The 24,087-nt window shown below is 37.8% G+C and overlaps 1 protein-coding gene and 1 long non-coding RNA gene across 2 annotated transcripts; both read right to left on the bottom strand.

Moving 5' to 3' along the window:
* Nucleotides 1-11,594: 11,594 nt before the first annotated feature.
* Nucleotides 11,595-12,755, bottom strand: LOC132619464 (uncharacterized). Its single transcript, XM_060334365.1, has one exon. The coding sequence runs from the start codon at nt 12,753-12,755 to the stop codon at nt 11,595-11,597; it is 1,161 nt and encodes a 386-aa protein (XP_060190348.1).
* Nucleotides 12,756-20,948: 8,193 nt separating this feature from the next.
* LOC132618547 (uncharacterized) lies at nt 20,949-23,302 on the bottom strand. The gene is made up of 3 exons (XR_009574166.1): nt 23,080-23,302; nt 22,421-22,471; nt 20,949-21,207 (listed from the first exon to the last, which is right to left on the bottom strand). It is a non-coding gene; the product is annotated as an uncharacterized LOC132618547 (long non-coding RNA).
* Between the last annotated feature and the right edge of the window lie 785 nt (nt 23,303-24,087).

Raw genomic sequence — 24,087 nt, 5'->3', positions numbered from 1 at the left:
CTTGGGGGCAACTCTACTCTTAGGAATCCGCGCCTAAATTTGCCTCTTTTTCATTTAGTAGAACTGAATTAAATATGTTATGAATAGTTGGAAAAATTGCCTAAACACCTAGAACTTGTACAAATAGGACCCGACTACCTTAAAACTCTCACAAGTGACGTCATGAAATGTAACGTACGTAAATTATGTACGCCACCTCACTTGACCCGAGGTGGGCCCACCATTCCCGGATTCTTCTTATTTGTTCCTTTTGACTTATTTTGGAGTAAAATCCAAAGGAAACTCTTGGCTACTCTTCTAACTACTATACGACAGTTGTTTGAATTATTTCGTTAAGTCCCATAACTTATTTTGAAATATGAAAACGATTTCAGAAAGCTTATTTTGACATAAACCATCGTGACATCCGAAAGGCCTACACTATGATTACCGCTCAATTTCTTTTATATGTATTGTGACCTAAGTGTGCCATCGAGTCTCCGTAAATGTGTTATATTTTATATTGCATTAGTTTCTCACTACTCCACTCGTGGATGCCTCAATGCTTCCTTCACTGAGCCCGGGCCAAGATATGTTATCACGCGTGTTCCACTGCATTGTTCGTCGTGCCTCGATGTGAGGGGGCAGGTATAAATGTACATGGGCTGTGGAGTATGTTGTGCCATGTACATATATTCTGATATATGATGATATGATATGATATGGCCATCTGATATGTTTGATATGTGCACATTCTGATATGATATGATATGTTACGGAGCTATTCCCTACTCTGGATTATGCTGTGTTGTGGCGCCAGTGACGGGGTGGCGACCACGTTTTATCCACCGTGTCCCATAATGGGGCCGGATATGGCATATGTTCTGACATGAATTACCTGTGTTTTGTAAGTAAGCATTCTGATATTTTGGTTATTGCACTTATTTTTCTGTACTCCCTGCTATGATTATGATTCTGTTTATTGTGTCTCATGCTTTACATACTCAGTGCATATTCCGTACTGACCCCCTTTTTTCGGGGGTTGCGTTTCATGCCGCGTAGGTACACCCAGATGATGTGAAGTTATTGTAGAGGATGTTCCAGCAGAGTTGGCAAGCTCCATTTGTTCTTGGAGTGCTGCCGAGTAAGAGTTTGTATGTGTGATTCTTCTGGATTGATGTAGAGACTTTGCAGACAGAGTCGTCGGTATAGTATGTCAGTTGTGTATGCGGCTTCATCAGCCGATATGTCATTCTGTATTATGTGTTAAATTCTGTATGATTATAGATTCTGTTTGATTCGGAAAGCATCGAACAAGCATATTTTGAGAGTTTATTATATATTTTATTTTTATCTGATTTAAAAAGTCTACTAAGATTATGTGTGTCCCAAAGGCCTGTGGGTTCGCTCGGCTTCCGATATGGGGTCGGGTGCCCATCACATCCTAGCGAAATTGGGGTGTGACAAGATTCCACCACAACTCTGGGCAGTCCAAAATCTTTACTGATGTTAACTCCTTTCCATATTGCATTTTCCTCCACCACATTGTTACTGCATTGGCCATAGAATTCTACAAATGCCTTGATCATTTTGCCTGTGTGATCTCTGATGATTCCGCCTCCTCCTGCTGATCCTGGATTGCCTTTGCTACAACCAACCACGTTGAGTTTAACCCAGTCAGGGCTCGGTTTGTGCCAATATACTGCTAGAGAATGAGTGATAGGCCTGAGATTGTCCATTTTGTTGCACTTGTCCAACCAAGAGTTGGGCATATGTACGTCTGGGAATTGAGACTTTAGAACCAGAGATATGAGCTTATTTATTTGCTGTATGATGAACCAAGTTGACATCTTCTTGTCTTCAAATCTGGCCCTACACCTGTTTTTCCAAATCTCCCAACAAATAGCAACTGGTAAGCACTGTAAAATACAAGTATGAACTAAATTCTTACCTTTAGCCATCCACCATTTCATGGTGGACATTCTGAGTTGCCCATGTACACGATATATACCACAAGTGTTGCAAAAATATTCCCAGACTTGTGTAGAAATTTTGCTTTCACTTAGCAGGTGTTGAGAAGTTTCTATTTTATGAATAGGACAACAATTGAAAATAGAGGGAAGGTAAATTCCAAATCTCTTCACAGCATCATCAGATGGGATCTTGTTTTGAAGAGCTCTCCACATGAAAAAGCAAATCCTAAAAGGCATTTTCTCGTGCCAAATTTTGGAACTAGCTAGAGTAGTGCCTTTTCTCCTTCGAACAATATGCCAAGCAGATTTGATAATGAATTTCCCTGACGGATCAGAAGTCCAGATCGGAATATCTTTCCTAGCAAGGTTAAACTCAATATAAATAATATACTTAATGATATTCTGTGGTAAAATCCTTCTCACTTTCACAATATTCCAATGATTGCCAGAATAGAAATTTTTTACCATAATATTTTTGGGGGTTCTCTGGTTCTGAACCAGTCTAGCAAGAGGACCAAGTTCAGTCCAATTATCCCACCAAAATGATGTTTCTCCATTGCCAATCTTCCAGAGAATAATAGGTTCAATCATTTTATTGCTATCCATAAGCCTCTTCCAAATATGGGATTGGCCACAAACCCATTTCTTAGCAACTGGGTGGAATCTCTTGCAGTATTTAGCTTCTAAGAAAGATCTCAGTAGAGAATTTTGAGTTCTGAATTTCCACCAAAGTTTAGCAGAGAAGGAGTTGCAGATGTCCTTCAAAGATCTGAATCCTGGTCCTCCCTCACTAACTGGATAGCACATATCATTCCAAGAACTCCAATGTTTCTTTTTTCTATCACCATCCATACCCTAGAAAAAATTAGCTATAATCATTTCAATTTGATCTATGGCAGTCTTAGGGGGGTGAACGGCAGATAGAAGGTGTAAAGAAAGAGCCTGAAGCACTGATTTGATAAGGACAACCTTACCACCATAGGATAGTAGTTTGCCCTGCCATCCCTGTAGTATTCTGGCTACTTTATCCACCATGGTGTTGAAATAGACAATGTTTTTTCTCCCAACGTAAATAGGGCATCCAAGATAGATCATAGGGAATTGGCAATGGTTGAAACCAGTAATCCCTTTTATCAAGCTGATTCTAGGATCGTCCTCTTTAAAGGTTACATAAAAACCAGATTTGTTTCTATTAATAAGTTGTCCAGAGACACCTTCATACTCCCCCAATCTACTCATTAGGAAACCCAGGGAATTAAAATCACATGAGGAGAAATGAATAGTATCATCTGCATAACACAAATGAGAGATATTAGGGCCATTTTTATCCATAGAAAATGGAATAAATTTAGACTGATTTAGTGTTTCCATCATTATAGTAAATAATTCAGCTCCTATGATAAAAAGAGAAGGGGAAAGAGGGTCTCCCTGTTTGATACCCCTTATGGAGTTGAAGAAGCCATGTCTGCTCCCATTAATATTGACAGAGTACCAGACATTTGTAATTAATCTCCAAACACTATCAATCCACCTTTCAGCAAAGCCAAACTATCTAAGGACCTTACAAAGGTATTCCCATGATACCCTGTCATTGGCTTTAGTCATGTCCAATTTTAAAACCACATTACCAGCTAAAGAGGTTTTGTTTATGTTATGGACAATTTCTTGAGTAAGCATGATATTATCAGTGATTGATCTACCTTTGATAAAGCCTGTTTGGTTAGGGGATACAATCTTGTGCATCAAGCAGCTAAGTCTTTGGTTAACAAGCTTAGAAATGATTTTTACTGAGAAGTTACTAAGACTAATTGGTCTTAGTTCAGTAAAAGTTTGGGGGTTGTCTACTTTGGGAATGAGGATGAGACAGGTGTGAGTGATTGCTTTAGGAATCTGATTACCTGTAAAAAAAAATCAAGAATAATTAGTAGAAGATCATCTTTAATAATGTCCCAACAACTATGATAAAATTTCCCAGATATTCCATCAGGTCCTGGGGCACTATGACAGCTCATGGAAAAGACAACATCTTTCAGCTCATCCATAGTTGGATTAGATGTAAGATGTTCATTATCATCATCATTGATCACTTTAGGAATGCAATTAAGAATGGAAAAATCTTTAACAAAATCCTCTTTAGAGAATTTATTCTTAAAAAAGGATATAGCCTCATTAGAAATGTCTTCATCCCCCTCTATCCATCTTCCATCATCCTTCCTCATCTTCTTAAGGGATAGCCTTTTTTTCCTGCCTTTTACAAATGAGTGAAAGAATTTAGAATTGATTTCACCCTCTACAAACCATTGGATACCCGCTTTTTGTTTCCAGTAAGCTTCTTCCTTCTTGTATGCTTGGATAAGAAGAGCATTGGCATGATTCAAATCAGCCCTATTAGATTCAGAATTATCATTGAGCGTTTTATCCTCCATCTCGGCCACTTTCTTCTCCATATCAATAACTTGTTCAAAGATATTACCCACCGAATTTTTGTACCATTCAGATAGTTTCTTGCAAGTATTTTTCAACTTCAGGTGAAACCTCCACATAGGGGAACCTTGCACCTCAATATTCCATGCTTGACTCACTGTCTCTTTAAAGTCCTGCTCTTCAGTCCACAGGTCAAGAAATCTGAAGTATTTGACATGGTTTCTCTGATTAGAAATAGCCATGGTGAGAAGGGGTGAATGATCTGACCCTGTCCTTATTAGATGATCGACATTAGTAGATTCAAAGAGGTTTGACCATTCCTGATTGATCAACACTCTGTCGAGTCTTTGCCATACTCTCTTATCAAGTGCCCATCCATTGCACCAAGTAAAATTAGATCCTGAATATCCAGGGTCAATCAAATCACAATCCATGATGCATTATTTTTCAGCAGGATCAGTAATGCAGTTAAAATCACCGGCAATTAACCAAGGTAAATTATAATTCACGGATAAATCACTCAGGCTGTCCCATAAGGATTCTCTGATATTAGCATCGCATTTAGCATAAACAGTAGTGATAAGAACATTATTACCCATCCAGTTGATCAAGCAAGTAGCCTGTTGATCGGTTTCTTCCACCACTCTACAATCAATCAGATCATTCCAAAGTATCCATATTTGGCTATTACAGTTGGCATAGGCATTAGTGTAGCCCAAAAGTCTTTTGTATTTTTCAATTTGATCAGCCTTGTGGAAAGGCTCACTGATAGCTATGAAAGGAGGATGTTGAAGTCTAATAATTTGTTGAAGTCTCTCAAAAGCACCATAAGAACTAATGCTTCTGATATTCCAGAATAATGACTTAAACATCATAACTAATTGGATAAATTCATTTCCTATGTATTATCCACAGGTATTTGATAGGTGCCCATGCCACATCTTCCTCTTGTGATACATCCGTTTCTTGAATCACTTCAATCGAATGCCTATAACTTGAGATACATCCGTTTCTTGAATCACTTCAATCCAATGCCTATAACTTGAGATACATCCGTTTCTTGAATCACTTCAATCCAATGCCTATAACTTGAGATACATCCGTTTCTTGAATCTGCCTATCAAATCGCTTCAAGAACAAGATCCTGATCGATTAGTTCTTTGTTAACTCGAAGAATCACATCAATTTGGTATCAGAGCCTATTTAGTAGTATCTCAATCACATCAATTAATGATGAAAGATGAAGAATATCAAGAAATCCAAGAAAATCAAGAAACACAAGACTGAAATTCAAGAAAAAGAAAAGTCCAAGAAGCTCAAGTTTGAAGATTATTTCCAATTCTTGTTTCTTGAATCCTTATCTAAATAGGTTTCTTGTTTCTTGATTTATATTATAGTAGTATTTAATTTCCTATCATTAGTAGGATCTTTATCCTAGTTCTTGTAGGATTCTAGTTTTCTTTATTTTTTTCCTTGTAGAATAGGGATTTTACTTTCCTTGTTTTTAGCTATTTTCTTTCTAGAGTAGAATAGGGATTTGTAATCATAAAAGAAGAGACCCTAGGCTATATAAAGGGTTCTCATTACTTGTAAATAGATAATTCACGTTTTTAGCATAAACATAAATTTTGCAATAGAGTTATTCTCTATATTTCTTGTTCTTTATCCTTGTTTTTGGTTCCAAGCAAGGTGGTGATAGTCTTTACCTTGTTTTCAGTTGCGTGTGGTGTTTCTTTATCACGTTAATTGATTTCAAGTGGTGACTTAGGAACTTTATTTGTTCTTGATCATTCAAGAACGCGTTTCTTGATTAAAATTCATTCTAGTTCATACCCAGAACCTTAATTTTGCTTTCCACCGTGCCGGCCTCAATACTTACTTGATTTAAACGATTCAATAGTTATTTTTATAGTTCAGATTGTCATCTTTCACATAGTTTTTGAATCACTTCAATCCAACGCCTATAACTTGAAATACATCCGTTTCTTGAATGTGCCCATCAAATCGCTTCAAGAACAAGATCCTGGTCGATTGGTTCTTTGTTAACTCGAAGAATCACATCAATTTGTCCATATGAAGATTGGTCAATTAAGGGCAATAAATTTTGCTTGACTTATCCATAAACGGACTTTTAGGGAAAATTCCTACTAGCTTTTCACAGTTAAGTCAGCTGGGGAGTCTTGAACTTGTCCTATAACAACTTGTCAGGTATAATCCCCTAAGACACTCAATTAAAGACCTTCAACTCCTCATCCTACATTGGAAATCCTGGCCTATGTGGCTCTCCACTAATGGAAGCTTGCCCTGGTGACGAACTTCCCCATGATCCAAAGTTGAATGGTGACAGTGAAGAACAACATGAGGATGAGTTCATCAGCGCAGAATTTTATATTAGTATGGGGATTGGCTTTGTTTTTGAATTTTGGGGTGTCTGTTTTCTTTTGATCCTAAATAGAACATAGAGATATACCCTATTCAAATTCTTGGATAACATTTTAAGGAATTAGTTTGTAACAACACAAAATAAATGTAATAATTTTCTTTCCTTGTCATCTACTCCATTTTCTTGTTCTTAAAGAGACTAGGTTTATTTAAATGCTGTCATAAGGAGCTATTTTACAGTTCTGAAATTTCATGCTTACTTGAATTCATTTGATAAGCATTGTACACTACAGGATCATTTCTGGAACACAGTCTTGATATATTGGAACTACACAATTGATTTTCTCTAACTTTCCGAACTACATGCCACGAGTCTACTTCTGTGGTGATGAATTGTTAGATAGCAAAGGGAATCCCAGTTTAGTAAACCATGGGGCAACACAGATGATCTAATCACATTAAAGGAGCAACTGCTGCCCATTCTCAGTTGACAAAGCAAGAATCTGTTCTGTAAGCAAGGTAATCAACTGCCACTCTTATATCTTTTTTGTTTCATGTTACTAGAGATGTACTCTCAAGACAATATTTTTCTTTTCCAATCATACAAAAAAAAAAAAAAAAAAAAAACTCACACTGTCTTTTTCATCTTCGCACTGCATTATATCAATCTTTTATACTTATAGTAGCCATCGAGTGATATCCCATGTGCTTGCAGGAAACTTCTTCCTAACTTCTAGATATTTGTTTCCTAAAGCATCAGCCTCAACAAAAATTCTTTTGTGCATAAGAGGAATTCTCAGTGTAAGACGTTTTTATAAATTCCCACTTCTCCAAGATATTTTCAACTTCTTCAACGTCATCTAATCTGATGAATGAACTTATTGTGTTAGGAATGGTGGTGTCCTGGACCTCAAGGGGTTGCCACGGTGATCAACTGCCAGGACGCTAGAAGTAATGGCCTGGATTTAAGAGAATTGTTGATCGCGATCAATTGCCAAAAAGAAAAAGAAAAAACTAGTTGTGACCAACCGGGATAGATAAGTGCCTGCCCCGAATGGTGACTTGGATCAAAGAGAGGTGTCAGCTGTGACCAATTGAACCCAACAAGGAAAGAAAAACGAATGAAGATTAATTGTGACCAATTGAATCCAAAAATGAAAGAAAAAATGAATGAAATACCAGCTGTGTCTAATTGTAAAGATGGAGTTCCGAAATGATGGCGTGGATCAAAGAAGTGGTTCTAGTGGTGACCGACGAGGTCGTTAGTCCTCAAGCGGGAGTGATTATTGTGTATCTATTATCCATTATTAATTTAAAAAAACATTAATCAATTTATAATGTGAATGAGCTCTCCCACCTAATAAACTAATCTTTGGAAAGGATTCTCCGATTCAATCTACAATACAATCAAACTTTTTGTATCATAAAACTTAAAGCTGGAAAAGTTTTAGTTGAGCATTGACTATTTTATTTTATTTTAAATTTTAACCGGGGGGGGCTGAGTTAGGTTTGTGATTTTGTTAAAATATTGCGGAGAAAGTTGTGAATCGCGCTATACTAACTGCCGATGTGTTAATCTAGATTTCGTGGTCCATCCATAGCCCAAATTTGTTCTATCTATCCTACACCATCTCTTTCTTCTTTCTTTTTTTAACATGAAAATATTTTTTAAGATTTAAAAATAAACAGCTGATACTAAAGTAACGGATAGTATTTTTTTTCTTTCTAAAGACCTGTGGATACTGCCATTATACAGAAGCCATAAAATGTTATAAAGAGTTCCAGAGATCTTCTATTTGCTTTTTTTTTTAATAACTTAATATATATACTTATATATATGTACTATATACTCTATATACTTATATATATGTATAACTTAATATATATACTATATATATGTATAACTTAATATATATACTAAATATATGTATAACTTAATATATATATACTATATATATGTATATATATGTACTATATACTATATATATATTTATATACTATATATACTTATATATATGCATAACTTAATATATATACTATATATACATATATACTTAATATATATACTATATATACTTATATAGTATATATTATATATAAATATATATAGTATATATATTAAGTATATATGTATATATACTATATATATTTATATATAATATATACTATATAAGTATATATACTTAATATATATATGTTATATATTTATATATAATATATATACCAACGTTTTTTTTTTTTTTTAATTTTTCACCGGTTTAACCGGTCCGGTTCCGGTTTCCAAAATATTGGAACCGGACCGGTAAACCAATACACGGTTAACCGGAACCGGTTAACCGGTTATACCGGTTCCGGTTTAACCGGTTCGGTTACCGGTTGCCAGGCGTATAGGAAGGTGGTAGATAATTATCGACCACGAAGACAATTGATAGGCTGATATGCAACAACGAATGAGGTCATAAACAACCGATAAAGAGGGTTGCTAATAGATAATAAGTTGATTAATAACTACATGTCGATTTTAATCGAAATAACATGAGAAGAAATTAGACATTGTTATAAAATGAAGCTAAAAGAGTAACAATATTAAAGGATGAAAACCATAGAAATAGAATGACAAAAGAAGAGAGATTTTTACTATTCTTCCAAAATGTGTTACAAGTGTATTTCATATGAAAACTTATGCCTCTATTTATAGTGCTACATATGCATTCAATATATGAGAAAATGGAGGAACCATTAAGATGGTGGAGGAAAATGGAGGAACCATTAATATGGTGGAGGAAAATGGAGGAACCATTAAGATGGTGGAGACATCCATAATATATTTCATAACACTCCCCCTTGGATGTCCATAGATGATGTGCATCGTTAAAAACCTTATTGGGAAAAACCCTGTGGGAAAAAGCCTCAATGAAGGAAAAAGAATACACGTATCTAGTAATACGCTTTGAGAGTTGCCTCATGAAAAACCTTACCAAGAAAACCCAATGGGACAAAACTTGGTTAAGGAAAAAAGAGTACAACACGTATTTCACTCCCCCTGATGAAGACCAATATTCAGATGTCGGAGTCTTCGCATTCCAATCTTGAATATCATTTTCTCAAGAGTTGAAGTTGGCAAAGATTTGGTGAACAAATATACATGATTGTCACTTGAACGAATTTGTTGCACATCAAGATCACCATTCTTCTGGAGATCATGTGTGAAAAATAACTTTGGTGAAATGTGCTTCGTTCTATCTCCTTTTATAAATCCTCCTTTTAATTGAGCTATGCATGCAGCATTATCTTCATATAATACTGTGGGTATTTTTGTATCACACTTCAAGCCACATCTTTCTCTGATGAGATGTATCACTGATCTCAACCACACACATTCTCTACTTACTTCATGAATAGCTATTATCTCAGCATGATTCGAAGAAGTAGCAACAATGGACTGCTTTGTGGATCGCCATGATATATCAGTACCTCCGTATGTAAACAGATAGCCTTTGTTAGTATAAAGGGACCCATATCGCTAGTTACCTTCAGATATCACAATATATGCTTAACTCCGTTCCAATGTCTTCGTGTAGGAGAAGAGCTATATCTTGCTAGCAAATTAACAGAGAACGCTATGTCAGGTCTTGTAGCGTTAGTAAGATACATAAGTGCACCAATTGCACTAGGATATGGTACTTCGGGACCAAAAAGCTCTTCATTTTCTCCTTGAGGTTGGAACGGATCTTTACTTACTTCAAGTGAGCGAACAACCATTGGAGTACTTAAAGGATGCGCATTATCCATGTAAAATCATTTTAAAACCTTTTCGGTATAAGCAGATTGATGGATAATGATCTCATCTGTCAAATGTTCAATCTGCAAACCAAGACAAAGTTTTTCTTTTCCCAGATCTTTCATCTCAAATTCTTTCTTTAAATATTCAATCGCTTTTTGGAGCTCTTCTGGAGTTCCAATTAGGTTTATGTCATCAACATAAACAACGATTATAACGAACTTTGATTTTGCTTTCTTAATAAAAACACATGGACAAATGGCATCATTTATATATCCTTCATTTATCAAGTACTCACTTAGGCGATTATACCACATGCGCCCTGATTGTTTTAAACCATATAATGATCTTTGTAATCTGATTGAATACATTTCCCGAGACTTTAAACCAAATGCTTCAGTCATTTTATATCCTTCAGGAATTTTCATATAAATTTCATTAAGTAAGCCACATAGGTTGTGACAGCATCCATCAGTATAAATAATGTGACATTTTTTGATATTTGGATTGCTGGTCCAATAAACATTACGTTTATCAAGATGCATCATTTTACTTGGCAATTATTTCTACATCAACATGTTTTAAGAGACGTAGTACTCAGATCCTCACAATCTTATACAATATTGCGTGCCATATTGTATCAAAGATATCGTCGACAAGATATCATTTTGTATCGGTTCGCAATTCGACATAACTTACTGAGATCTCATCACTTCATCATTTTAAGGTACCTGAACCTCGCATAAGGTTTCATGAAGTGTTATGTCGTCGGCTCTTCAAGAGCATTTTGCCTCCTTATTATGATCATTTGTTTTTGGTCAAATATGGAAATTTTATTCAACCAAGTGTGCCTGTACATATTTCCGCCAGTTCCTTTTGGACTATAGGACCTGGACCTCAAGTTAATACCTCTACTGTTCTAAGAATACGATTGTATCCTATACCGAGTACACTAATTTCTAGACAGGAAATCTGTTAAGTTTTCGTAACATAATTTGCCACTTCCTCTGGAAGTTGCCCTTGATGTGTAATTGCAGGGCAATCTCCTTTACCCCTTATGAGCTTTCGTGTGATACCCCTTGGAACCTTCTGCAATTTCTCTCGATCCAGACATTGTATATAGTTGCAGCAAACAAAAACTTCAATATCTCTGCTCTAGCTCGGTTGTGTTTCATCTGTTGTGCCAGCCAGTTGACTTCATCTTCCCACTTTGTAAGCTGTCTGTTTATACCCATCCACCTCAATAAGGAGTTCCAAATACGGCTTGAATACGCACAGTCAAATAGCAGATGATCAAGAGTCTCATCTCTGCCTGAGGTACACAGTACACATTTTTTTTTCACTTTAATGCCCCATTTCTCCAGCATGTCGACAGTGGCCAGTCGACGTTGAATAGCAAGCCAAGTGATAAATTTGTGTCTTGGCACAGTGCTTGCTCCCATTGTAATTCCTTTCCAGGTCACATTTGGCCATTGAGGTAGGAACGATTGATATGCTCTTTTGATACTAAATTTACCTTTGTGGCAGTGGCTTTGTAGTGTAGCGAAGGTATTAGTCGTATTCAACCATTCCCTTGCATCAAATATTTTCCTCACAAGCCAACTAGCTTGTGGTGGGGTTAGCATCTCATCCAGGTTTCTCTTCTTGATGTAAAAACTATGAATCCATTGGATCCACAGTGTATCTTTTTTAGCAGCCAAAGCCCAGAGTAATTTGCAGATAGCAGCTCTATTCCATTGATACACATCTATGATATTGAGCCCTCCAGCTGACTCCGGTAAACATAGTCTCTCCCATGCTACCAGAGCTCTCCTAGATGTATCAGCAGTCCCAGTCCATAAAAAATTCCTACACACACTAGTAATCAGCTTAGTGATTTTCTTTGGTAACAAGAATACCTGTGCCCAGTATGTTTGCATCTCGAAGAGGACACTCTTTATGAGTTGTAGTCGACCACTATAAGAGAGAAATTTTGTGGTCCAGCATTTAATTCTTGCCACCATCTTCTCAACTAAAGGCATACATTGTTGGATATTTAACTTCTTTGATGAGAGTGGCACCCCGAGGTATTTGAACGGAAGCTCACCCACAGTGAAGTGCATCTCGTCTACAATTTGATCCTTCACCTCCTGAGTTACCCCTGCCAAATAGATAGAACTCTTCTCCATGTTAGCCTGAAGGCCTGAGACCTCAGAGAAGTGACTAAAAACTTCCATCATCAGTCTAATAGACTATTGGTCAGCTCTGCAACACATCAACAAATCGTCAGCAAAGCAAATATGAATCAGTTGCATTTTCTCACACCTGGGGTGATAATTGAAGTCAGGTATACGTTTGAGCTGCTTAAGTGATCTATTGAGATACTCCATAGCCAGTACAAATAAATAAGGTGACATCGGGTCACCTTGCCGAAGCCCTTTTTTGGCTTGAAACTGTGGAGTTAGGCCGCCATTTATGATCAGTGAGTATCTTACTGTTGTAACACATACCATGATTGTCACACCCCGACTTTACTAGGGTGTGATGGGCACCCGACCCCATACTCGGAGCCGAGCGAACCCGCTGACTCTTATTACGTACTTAATTTCCTTAGACTCTTGCATTAATAAGTAGTGGAAAACATAGTAAAGCTTTCAAAAAAAAAATTCATCATACTCAATCAATATAATCTGTGATCATATGGATTGTATAACATCACATAAAATGACACATAGGCTAGTGGAGCCGCTCACAATACCGACATCCTATACCCACGACTCTGTCTGCAAAGTCTCTAACATTTATCAGACATCGTAGCACATGTACTCTGACTCGGTAGCACTCCAGGATCAAGTGGAGCTTGCCAACTCTGCTGGAATATCTCCTATATTAGCTTCAACTCATCTGGGTGTACCTACGCGGCATGAAACGCAGCCCCCGAAGAAAGAGGGGGTCAGTACGAGCAATGTACTAAGTATGTAAGGCATGAATAATAATTGTATGGAACATAGAACATGTCATAAGATAAAAGAGTAACTTGTACATATGAGTGCCGCTTAGGCGGATGCCATGCATACTTATCTTTCCTTCGAAAAACATTTCATGTCTATATATAAAGAATAAACGTATCATCATATCATATCATAGCGCCGAAATACGTCGGCTCCCCCACATATGGCCCGCGTTCGGGATGAATTACGCCAGCTGACCAGGTGGCAATGCGTCTATAGCGCAACATATCTCCCTTTCCCACATATGTCCCACATGTACATATATATATCATATACATATATCATATAGCAGCATGCATGAGAGCCCAAATAAAGTCATGTATTCGTCAGAGTGACGTAAGGTCGGTAACCTCCGATTATATTATGGAATAGTCGTGGGCGTCGTGTCTCACCTTGAAGGGTCAATTAATATAAGGCGAGACTATCAATGGAGAGTGTCATCATAAGAAAAACATAGAACAGGATCATAAGACATCGTTTCATATACTTGGAGCCTTTAAAATAGAGAATATCCATAATAGAGTTGAGAAATCAAGAAATAACTTAACATTTTCATATTGTCATATTCATGGTAGGAACATATCTGTCATAGAAATTTTCTCATATTTGACGTCAGCGTTGTCATTGTAATACATATCCATCATTTTTGTCATAAAAGCTTACAATACCATAAACCTTTGTTTTGAAAAAATACGAACATTTTGAAAAACGTTGACGGGTTATCGGGAAAGTAATCATACCTTAGAATCATAGACATCTAACTTTTAAAAACAAGTAAGATATGGAGGCAATTTTAAATTCGCAATATCGGGATCATGCCTTTGAAAGAAAAGGGACGAGCCTTAACATACCTGTTCCACGTCCTATTAGCTATGCTTATGTGTCCGAGCTTGTAAGTCTACATTTAAGATAATTCACACTAATGTTAGCCTTTTCATCGTACACTTGTGCCATAATTCAAATTATACTATTTTATATTCTGCCAAAAATCGGGCAGCATCTCCCCTGTTTATATGCCTAGCCCAAATTTTTAATTCAGCAGCCAACAACAACAACAACAACAATACCAACATCAATTATAATGTTTCCAACTCCAAAATATCTCATAAAACAGCCCACACGCTGTTTTCCAATTTTCATAATTAATTGACTCAGTATACAATCATTTAATCGCGTCTTCTTCGTAAATAAACTAGTATTAACACAAATAGGAAGAGATTCATACCTTTCTCCCCTTAATATTGCTTAATCTCCACTTTTCCACGCTAAATTTAGGCCACCACACACTGTCATATGATTCTGCAGCAATAATTATACGCTACCCGGACTGAAATTTGGAGTTTTATACCTGGTTTGGGCAAAATTTGGTTTGGGTTGTTGGGGGGAAACTCTACAGATTTTTGGAGAGTTTTTGGGGGTGTTTTTCGTGTTTTCTTGGCTGAAAATAAGGGGGTTTACCCCTTTTTGTAACGTTTAGAAGCTGCCAGAAACGTCTGGAAAAGTGTTCAGCGCGATCGCGCTGCCTTCTGGCGCGTTCGTACAGGGTTAAATAAATTCCTTCTGCGCGTTCGCGCAGGGTTAAATTTTCTGACTGGATGTTCGTTCAGTAAAACGGTCATAACTCTTGATCCCGATATCGTATGAGGGCCCACGACCTATGGTTAGAAAGCTCTTTCAATTATCTACAACTTTTATTTCTGGGGGTTTTCCCAAATTCCAAACTTATAATGCCGTTTTTACCCTTCCAAGTCAGATCATCCGAAAACGTTTCCTTAAATCATCCTTTTGGAGGGCTTATGCCCATTTTTGGCATAAGGGTCCTTCTTAGGACTTGCTCAACTTTCCATATACTACTCGTATGTATCTTCATATGTTATTTATAAAACTCCGACATGTGGGCCCCACTTATCTTGCAGCAACGAGGGCTTTTCGTCAATTAACATATGAACTAATTCACACCATATGGTCTCCAAATGTCAGATATATGCTATTATTACCTTCTTATAACACAACCTTCATTCCCAACTTGATTTTTTCAACTTTTTGTCAGCGCGTTCGCGCCACATGGGGGCGCGTTCGCGCTGTATTGGCCCATACTAATCCGTCTACAGTTTTTGGTAACGCAAAATTTTTTCGGGGTGTAACAATGATGCGCTGTACAAACTTCATAGGAAAGCCAAACTCCATCAACAACATCTGTAGGAAGCACCACTCTACTGAGTCGTAGGCTTTTCTAATATCTATTTTCACCATACACCTAGGAGAAACACCTTTATGCGAATAACCTTTGATCAGTTCATGAGCTACAATCACGTTGTCAAGAATACTCCTTCCTTCAATAAAGGCTGACTGTGAGGGTCCCACTAAGTAATCCACCACCTTTTTTAATCTGGTAGTGATAACTTTTGAGATCAATTTATACAGTGTCGTGCATGTCACGACCCGGCTAGGGGCCGCGACGGGTACCCGGGGTTAACCACCGAGCACCACTCGTTCTATGTCTCATCATACTCATTTCATGCTTTTTTATTACTTTTATACTCAAATCATAGGAAAATCATATTTCATATAAAACATAAATACTTATATATATATGCCTCTTGGCCATCAAAATAACATTTATACTATATAGCATCTCGTGAGACCATCTAACCCACACTGCGTATCTGCGAGCCTCTACTAGAGTACTAGACATATGGACGGGACAAGACCCCTTCATGCCCAAAATACACATGTACACAAAAGAATAATCATAAGCACCTCCGAATGATGGAGTGCTCTCAAATCAGCTGCTAGCTTCTATGAGTCTGCGTCGTCTCCCTGTCTACCTGTGGGCATGAACAGAGCGTCCAAGGAAAACGGACGTCAGTACGAATATTGTACTGAGTATGTAAGGCATAACAATGGAAATACGTCAATGAGATAAAGGAAACATCAACAACGAGCAACTGTATGTGACTGTCACGTATAGAAGAAATAGCACATGCTGACTTACTTTATATCCATCATCATATCATATATTGCTGCGGAACGTGCAGCCCGGTCCATACATCATCATATATATAAATATATTGTCGTGGAACGTACGGCCCGATCCATAAATAATATAGTATATTAGTGCCGAGAAACGTACGGACCGATCCATATATAATATAGTATGTTAGTGCCGAGGAACGTACGGCCCGATCCATCACCCATATATCCCGCGTCCGGGCACCCCGCGTCCGGGATGAAATCATGATATGCCAGCTGATCAGGTGGCTATGCGTCTATAGCGCCTCACCTTTTCCCCATGTCCCCTATATACGTATACATATCATCATCATAATGCATGCATAAGAACTCAAGGACAACTATACTTTATCAGGGTGACGTAAGGTCGTGGTCTCCCGATTTCATTATGGACATCTATAAGTATCCTGCCTCACCATGAAGGAAGAAGTGTATAAGGTGAGTGTATACAATACATGATATACTTAACTTAATGGTATTCTGCCTCACCTCGGAGGGAACAATGTATGAGGTGAGTGTATACAACATACGACATCATTAGCGTTATAGGAACTTCATCACATGGACTCTAGAGTCTTTAAACTCAAGCTTATAATCATTGGACTCATAACATATCTCTTGTCTCGTATAGCTATTCATGATCATAGATTCTTGACTTTCTGGGATATATATATAGAGAATTCATGTAGAGAAAAGAGAATCATACCATCGGATTCATGCCATAGAAAGAAAGGACTAGCCTCACATACCTTTGACGTTTACTACTCTTATCGCTTGCTTGCTTCCCCTATGATGCACTCATGTATACCTTCAAGAGAATTCATGCCGTCGTTAGCTAAGCAATTATAAGAACGGACTACTATTCCTAAGAGAAATTGGCCAGCATTTCCTTTGTTTATACTACGTTTCCCATATTCTATTTCAGCTCCCAAACATTCGAATCACAATATAGAAACCAACAATCATCATTTACATACAATTAGCAAACTCCACCAATTTCCTCCAATTTCTCCACATTTAGTGGTTTTATCTTATCGTCACATTTTCTCATACATCACACCTATTTCACGGTCTATACGTCATTTATAACATATTCATACTCCCAACTCATCAATAGTCGTAATTTAATCCAACTATCATTCAACTATGGCACTATTCACGTTTTATGACCCATTTACTACACTCTTCTATAATCCAAGTGTTTCAACGTGTAAATACTTCAATCATCATGAGAAAGTCATGGAACTTACCTTAGACAGTGATTGAACAAGTCTTGAGTGGAGTTCTCCTTCTAGCACCAAAACCCTACCTCACCTTCCTTAGGAATTTCTTGAAGAAGATAAATCTTATTTGAGTTTCATACACTTGGGTTCATGAATTTGATGTTGTTAATCTTGGTTCCCTTTGATTTATCTTGTGGATGAAATGATGAGAGGGTTCTAGAGGGTTTTAGGATAAAAAATGGTGAAAAAATGAGTTAGAAACGAAGTTGGGTCTATATATAATGGTCCAGAAAATTCTGGATCGACACAACCTACGGCACGCTTCGCGAGTCGCGAGCATGATCCGCGAGTCGCAGGTGGTGTCGCGGAGCTTGCCAGCTAACCGATCCTCACTGGCACAATCTACGATGAAACGGCGTGGTCGCGGGTCACGTCCGCGAGTCGCAGGTCATCCGCGATTCGCGGATGGTGCCAGAAGGTACCCGTAACAGTCTGTCTTAGAATGACCATAACCTTTGATCCCGATATGCTGTGGGGGCCCACGACCTATGGTTGGAAAGATATTTCAATTATCTACAACTTTTATCCTGTGGTGTTTTTCCCATATTCCAACTTTATAATAGCGTTGTGGCCCCTCCAACCCAGATCATCTGAAAACGGTTCCTTAACTCACCCCTTCTGGATGGCCTATGCTCATACTTGGCTTATGAGTCCTTCTTGAAACTTACTTGACACTTCATTACCAATACGGAAAAGGGCCTAAAATACCCTCGAACTATTGAAAATGGAGCAAAAATACCCTCCATCCACCTTTCAGCCCCCAAATACCCTTATCATCCACCTATTGGGTCTAAAATACCCTTATCACCACCTATTGGGTCTAAAATACCCTTATCACTAACATAATCTTTTCATTAAACACGTGTCATTTTTCTATTGGTTGGATTATAAAATTAATTAAACTAATTAACTTTTGCAATATTGACCAGATAGTGCCCCCCACCCCCCGACCCGACCCCCCCCCCCCCCCCCCCGTGAAAAAAAAAAATTTTGAAAAAAAAGTTGACATTTTTTTTTGCACCCCTCCCCCGCACCCCTACCCCCCCCCCCCCCCCGACGCAAAAAAAAATAATATTTTTGAAAAAAAAAGTTTTGACGTTTTTTTTTGGGTTTTTTTAGCTGGGAGGGGAGGGGGGCGTAGGGTGCGGGGTTTGGGGGGTGGGGGGAGGGGGAGGGGGAGGGGTGGAAAAAAAAGTCAACTTTTTTTTTTCAGCTGGGAGGGGGGGAGGTGTAGGGTGCGGGGTGGGGTGCAAAAAAAATATTGTTACGCTTCTCAACTTCCTAGTAAAAAGCACAAGTACTTTGAAATGTCTTGATAAATTAAAATGTCTAATATAATTGAGTTACCAAAAAAAAAAATATCTCACCCTAAAAAATATGGTATATTTTCAACCAAAAATCTAAAAGGCACAAGTGTAGACTACAATATTTTTTTTGCACCCCACCCCGCACCCCCCCACCCCCCAAAAATCTAAAAGGCACAAGTTGACTTTTTTTCCACCCCGCACCCTCCCCCTACGCCCCCCCCTCCCCTCCCAGCTAAAAAACCCCAAAAAAACGTCAAAACTTTTTTTTCAAAAATATTAACTTTTTTTGCGTCCGGGGGGGGGGGGGGGGGGGTAGGGGTGCGGGGTGGGGTGCAAAAAAAAATGTCAACTTTTTTTTCAAAAAAAAAAAAAAAATTCACCGGGGGGGGGGGGGGGGGGGTCGGGGGGGTAGGGGGGTGGGGGGAACTTGGGTTATCTGGTCAATTAGTTTAATTAATTTTATAAGTCAACCAATAAAAAAATGCCACGTGTTTGACCAGAATATTCTGTTAGCAATAGGGGTATTTTAGACCCAATAGGTGGATGGTAAGGGTATTTGGGGGCTGAAAGGTGGATGGAGGGTATTTTTGCTCCATTTTCAATAGTTCGAGGGTATTTTAGGCCCTTTTCCGTTACCAATATAAGGGACATTATAATTCTTCTCCAATAATTCATTAAGACATCATTAATTCGATACTCGTATCCGTCCTTCGCCAGTCAATTCACTGTACACGAACGAAAAATTTTCCGAGGTGTAACATTCTTCCCCCCTTAGGAACATTCGTCCTCGAATGTTAAACTATTCGGAATTCTACGAATTTTCGCCATATTTTTTTTTTTTTTACTCAGAGTGTCATGACCACACTATTCTTGCTTACCCTTTATTCCTTGCAAGTCGCATAATCATTCTTGCATGATTCGTGTACATACATTTCTATACATATGCAAGTATCCACATCCGTATTTGTATTCGTAATCATATTCATTTACCCATCATTAGACTTATTTCTGCACAACTCTCACTCTTTGTTTTAGAGTCTATATCTGTCACATCTTAGAGTCCATTACTTCAATCTCTACACTTATATTACCTTTACTCGCTCCCCCCCTTTTAGGATTTTACTTGTACCATTCTCAAATCTGTTACCTCACCTTCAAATATTTAATTCATATATCCCTTATGTCCCATGCTCTTTTACTCTTGATTATACCAATCACAAACTACTACGACTTTGCCATATCACTTTTCTCAAATTTCTTTTTCGAGACCACTTTTGTCATTGCTATCAATCATCTCTTGTCATTGAAAAACCTTTATGCTGGACTTTCCTTTAACAAGGTCTTATAAGCTTTCTCATCTATTGCTCCAGGGCTCGCTTGTTAGTTTCACACTTGCATTCACTCTTTATTCATATAGAACATGTCACGTCTTTAGTCATTTCCTCCCTATACTTTACTTACCACATAAGTTATCTCACCAATGTATTCACATTCATTATAACCCCTCATATTCGTATCTCTATCTCCGTGATGCTGCTACTTTATTTTCTAATAAACTTATCGTATTTTACTCGTGCTTATATATCCAATCGCTACTCCAATATCGCTCTCTATTAGAGTTACATTTTCTCATCCATGTCATGTTTTTGTGCTACTAATCCCCCTTGTTCACTCTAGCATTTGTCACGACCCGACTAGGGTCCGCGACGGGTACCCGGTACTTGTACCGAGCACCCCTTAGCTCGTGTCATACTCTTACTACTAAGTGGGCCACATGAGTTATACCCTTTTTTTTTTTACATTATCACTAATAACATTATTATAAGCATGTACTAATAAACTTTACTAATTTAATATACATGGTCGGGGACATCCAACGTTAGAACACATCTAATTATACATATCTGTCTACGAGCCTCTAAACATAGTACATATATACATAAGAAGGGCCGAGTGCTGCCGTGCCCGAGTATGTACATAAAATAGTACCAAGAAACTGAGGCTCCGGAACGACTGGAGCGCTGCCAATGTACCGCTGATAGAGCTCCTAGGGACCAAACCTGTCTGTCTGCTCACCTGCGTGGCATGAAACGCAGCGTCCACAAGAAGGGACGTCAGTACGAGTAATGTACCGAGTATGTAAGGCGTGAATAATAGCATACAGGAAATATAGAACATAGATAACGACATCAAACAAATACCGAGCATATCATGAGGTAGAAAAATAACCTGTGCATATAAGTTCCCTTGGGCGAATACCATGCATGTTTGACGCTGCGGAACGTGCAGCCCGATCCATATGTGCATATACTATAACATATTGCTGCGGAACGTGCAACCCGGTCCATATACATATATTACTTTACTTTCTTAGGAAGACATTTCTTTCCATATATATATAGAAAATAGAACATGTCATATTGCCGAGGCGTCGGCTCCGATCCATTTAACCATATATCCCGCGTCCGGGCATCCCGCTTCCGGGACGATATCATGTACCAACTCCAACTGATCAGGTGGTTGTGCGTCTATAGCGCCTTCCCTTTTCCAATCTTCCCCATATACATATACATATACTTATAACATATAAACAGCATGCATGAGAGCCTAAAGAAAATCGTGTCCGTATCGGAGTGACATAAGGTCGATAGCCTCCGATTATCTTATGAAATAACCATGGTCACTTCGTCTCGCCTTGGAGGAACTAGTACTATAAGGCAAGACTACAAATGAATAGTAGTATTAAGAGAAGACATATAATAAGATCGCAAACTTCATAAGGTGTCAACTTGTATTCTTGAAGTCTTTAGAAAGTAGAATCATGTTCAAAGAAATAAGATTGAGGATTAAGAACTAACTCTATTTTCTCATGTTCATATTGAGTCCATAATTCGAGATTTTCCACTATGAAATCATGTTCTTCATAATCATCACAAAATTATTCTCATTAGAATAGTTACAATACTTATCGTTCGATAAACGAGACAATTAAGAAAATCCGCGAATAACGGGCCCACCTCGGGTCAAATGAGGTGGCGTACACGATTTACATACGTTACATTTCATGACGTCACTTGTGAGAGTTTTAAGGTAGTCGGGTCCTATTTGTACAAATTCTAGATGTTTAGGCAATTTTTCAACATTTCATACAATATTTAATTCAATTCTACTGAATGAAAAAGGGTCAACTTCAAACTCGGATTTCTAGGAATAGGATTGTCCCCGAGGCTCGTATCCACCCTATTATGTCTAAGACATGCCAAAGAAGGAAGGGTGAAGCCTTACATACCTTTTTCGCTTCATACACGTCTCCAAAATCAAGTCTCAAGTTCGCCAAAATCTACAATTTGGTCACAATTACCAAATGTTAATTGTAAGGCTTTAAGATTTCAATCTTAACCAATACTTGTCTACAAAAATTTGGGCAGCATCTCCCCTATACATACAACATCCCTGAGATTTAACTCGGCTCAAATATCAACAACCATACCAATAACAATATCAAAACAACCCTTAACTATAACATAACGATGCCCGAAATTCTAACGAACACTTACAATACACCAAGCAGCCCATATACACTTCTTATACTTTATTTCATGCAATATTTTCAGCAAATTTCAGGGAAATACAACAGCAGCCACACGACACCACATCATCTACTCATATGCAAGAAAACCACATTATTATCTCTATAATCCTTACAACAACCCACAACAATTTTAACTCCAACTCTAACCATTAAATTCCTTCATTCTCCTCACATAATCTTTGATTATAACAACCAAAATATTAATTCAAATCAGTCCATCAATTTGAATTAAAACAGCCCCTAATCCATAAATATCAACAAAACAACAAACGAGTTTATAATGTTGTTTTCTCCGTTCTAATTCGTTAAAACTCTAAATAAACACTTTAATAAAATAAAAGGAATCTTATAAATACCTTAGCAGCAGATCCACCACGAAAATTTCATCCCCCAAGACCAATATTTAGCTCAAATTGAAGGCAACGCAACGTACAACGTTTTTCTCTTCATGAGCTTCGCGATTCGGGGCTTAGATTTTGGTCAAAATTGATTTTTCTCTAAATTTCTCCTCCCTTTCTCTCTCTAGAATGTTCTTAATGTTTATGGGTGTGTTTTGGTCTGAAATGTGGAGAGAAAGACCGAAAATATTCATTAAATGACAATAGAAATGGGCCTGACCCGATTTGAAGTCGGGTTGGGCCGAATTCACTGTTCATATCGACCTTTCTGCCTTAAAATGTTCATATCTCCTTGAACCGACGTCACCTGAGAACCCACGACCTATGGTTGGAAAGCTAATTCAATTATATACAACTTCTATTTCTTGGTAGTTTTCCAAATTCCAAACTTATAATACCATTTTTTCCCCTAGAAGTCAGATCACCCGAAAACGTTTTCTTAAAATATTCGTTTGGAGGACTTCCACTTTGATTTGGCCCAAGGGTCCTTCTTGAGTTGTGTTTAACTTCACATATGTGATTCATATGACTTGTCACGTGTTCCAAAAAAACATCTTGGCGTGTGGGCCCCACCTCAGCTTACAAATAATCTGACGTTCAAAAATACGGGATATAACAGCATTTCTCTTTACCGTATCAATGTCGCTCTTATAACTGCCATTACTATCAATTCAATAGTATCTAGCTCAATTCTTGTAGTCATTAACGATACTTCTAGCTTAATCTCATTTTTCCATTACTCTTTTGCACATCATCTTTTCTTGTTAGGACATATTACAAGCTTATTTCTTATCTCCTTTGGATTCTAGAAAAATTTTGGCAGAGTTTCCTCTATATTTCTTACTATCCCAAAACCTGCACGCAGCAAATACCAACAATGCCTCACAGGGCCAATATATATATACGACATATCTAAGCCACACAGGGCTTCCACTTTCAAGTAAAAGCACAAAGATGTCGAAACTT

The sequence above is a fragment of the Lycium barbarum genome, chromosome 11 (assembly GCF_019175385.1).
Source record: "Lycium barbarum isolate Lr01 chromosome 11, ASM1917538v2, whole genome shotgun sequence".
NCBI classification, from domain to species: Eukaryota; Viridiplantae; Streptophyta; class Magnoliopsida; order Solanales; family Solanaceae; genus Lycium; species Lycium barbarum.
This window is presented reverse-complemented; position numbering and strand designations above follow the sequence as displayed.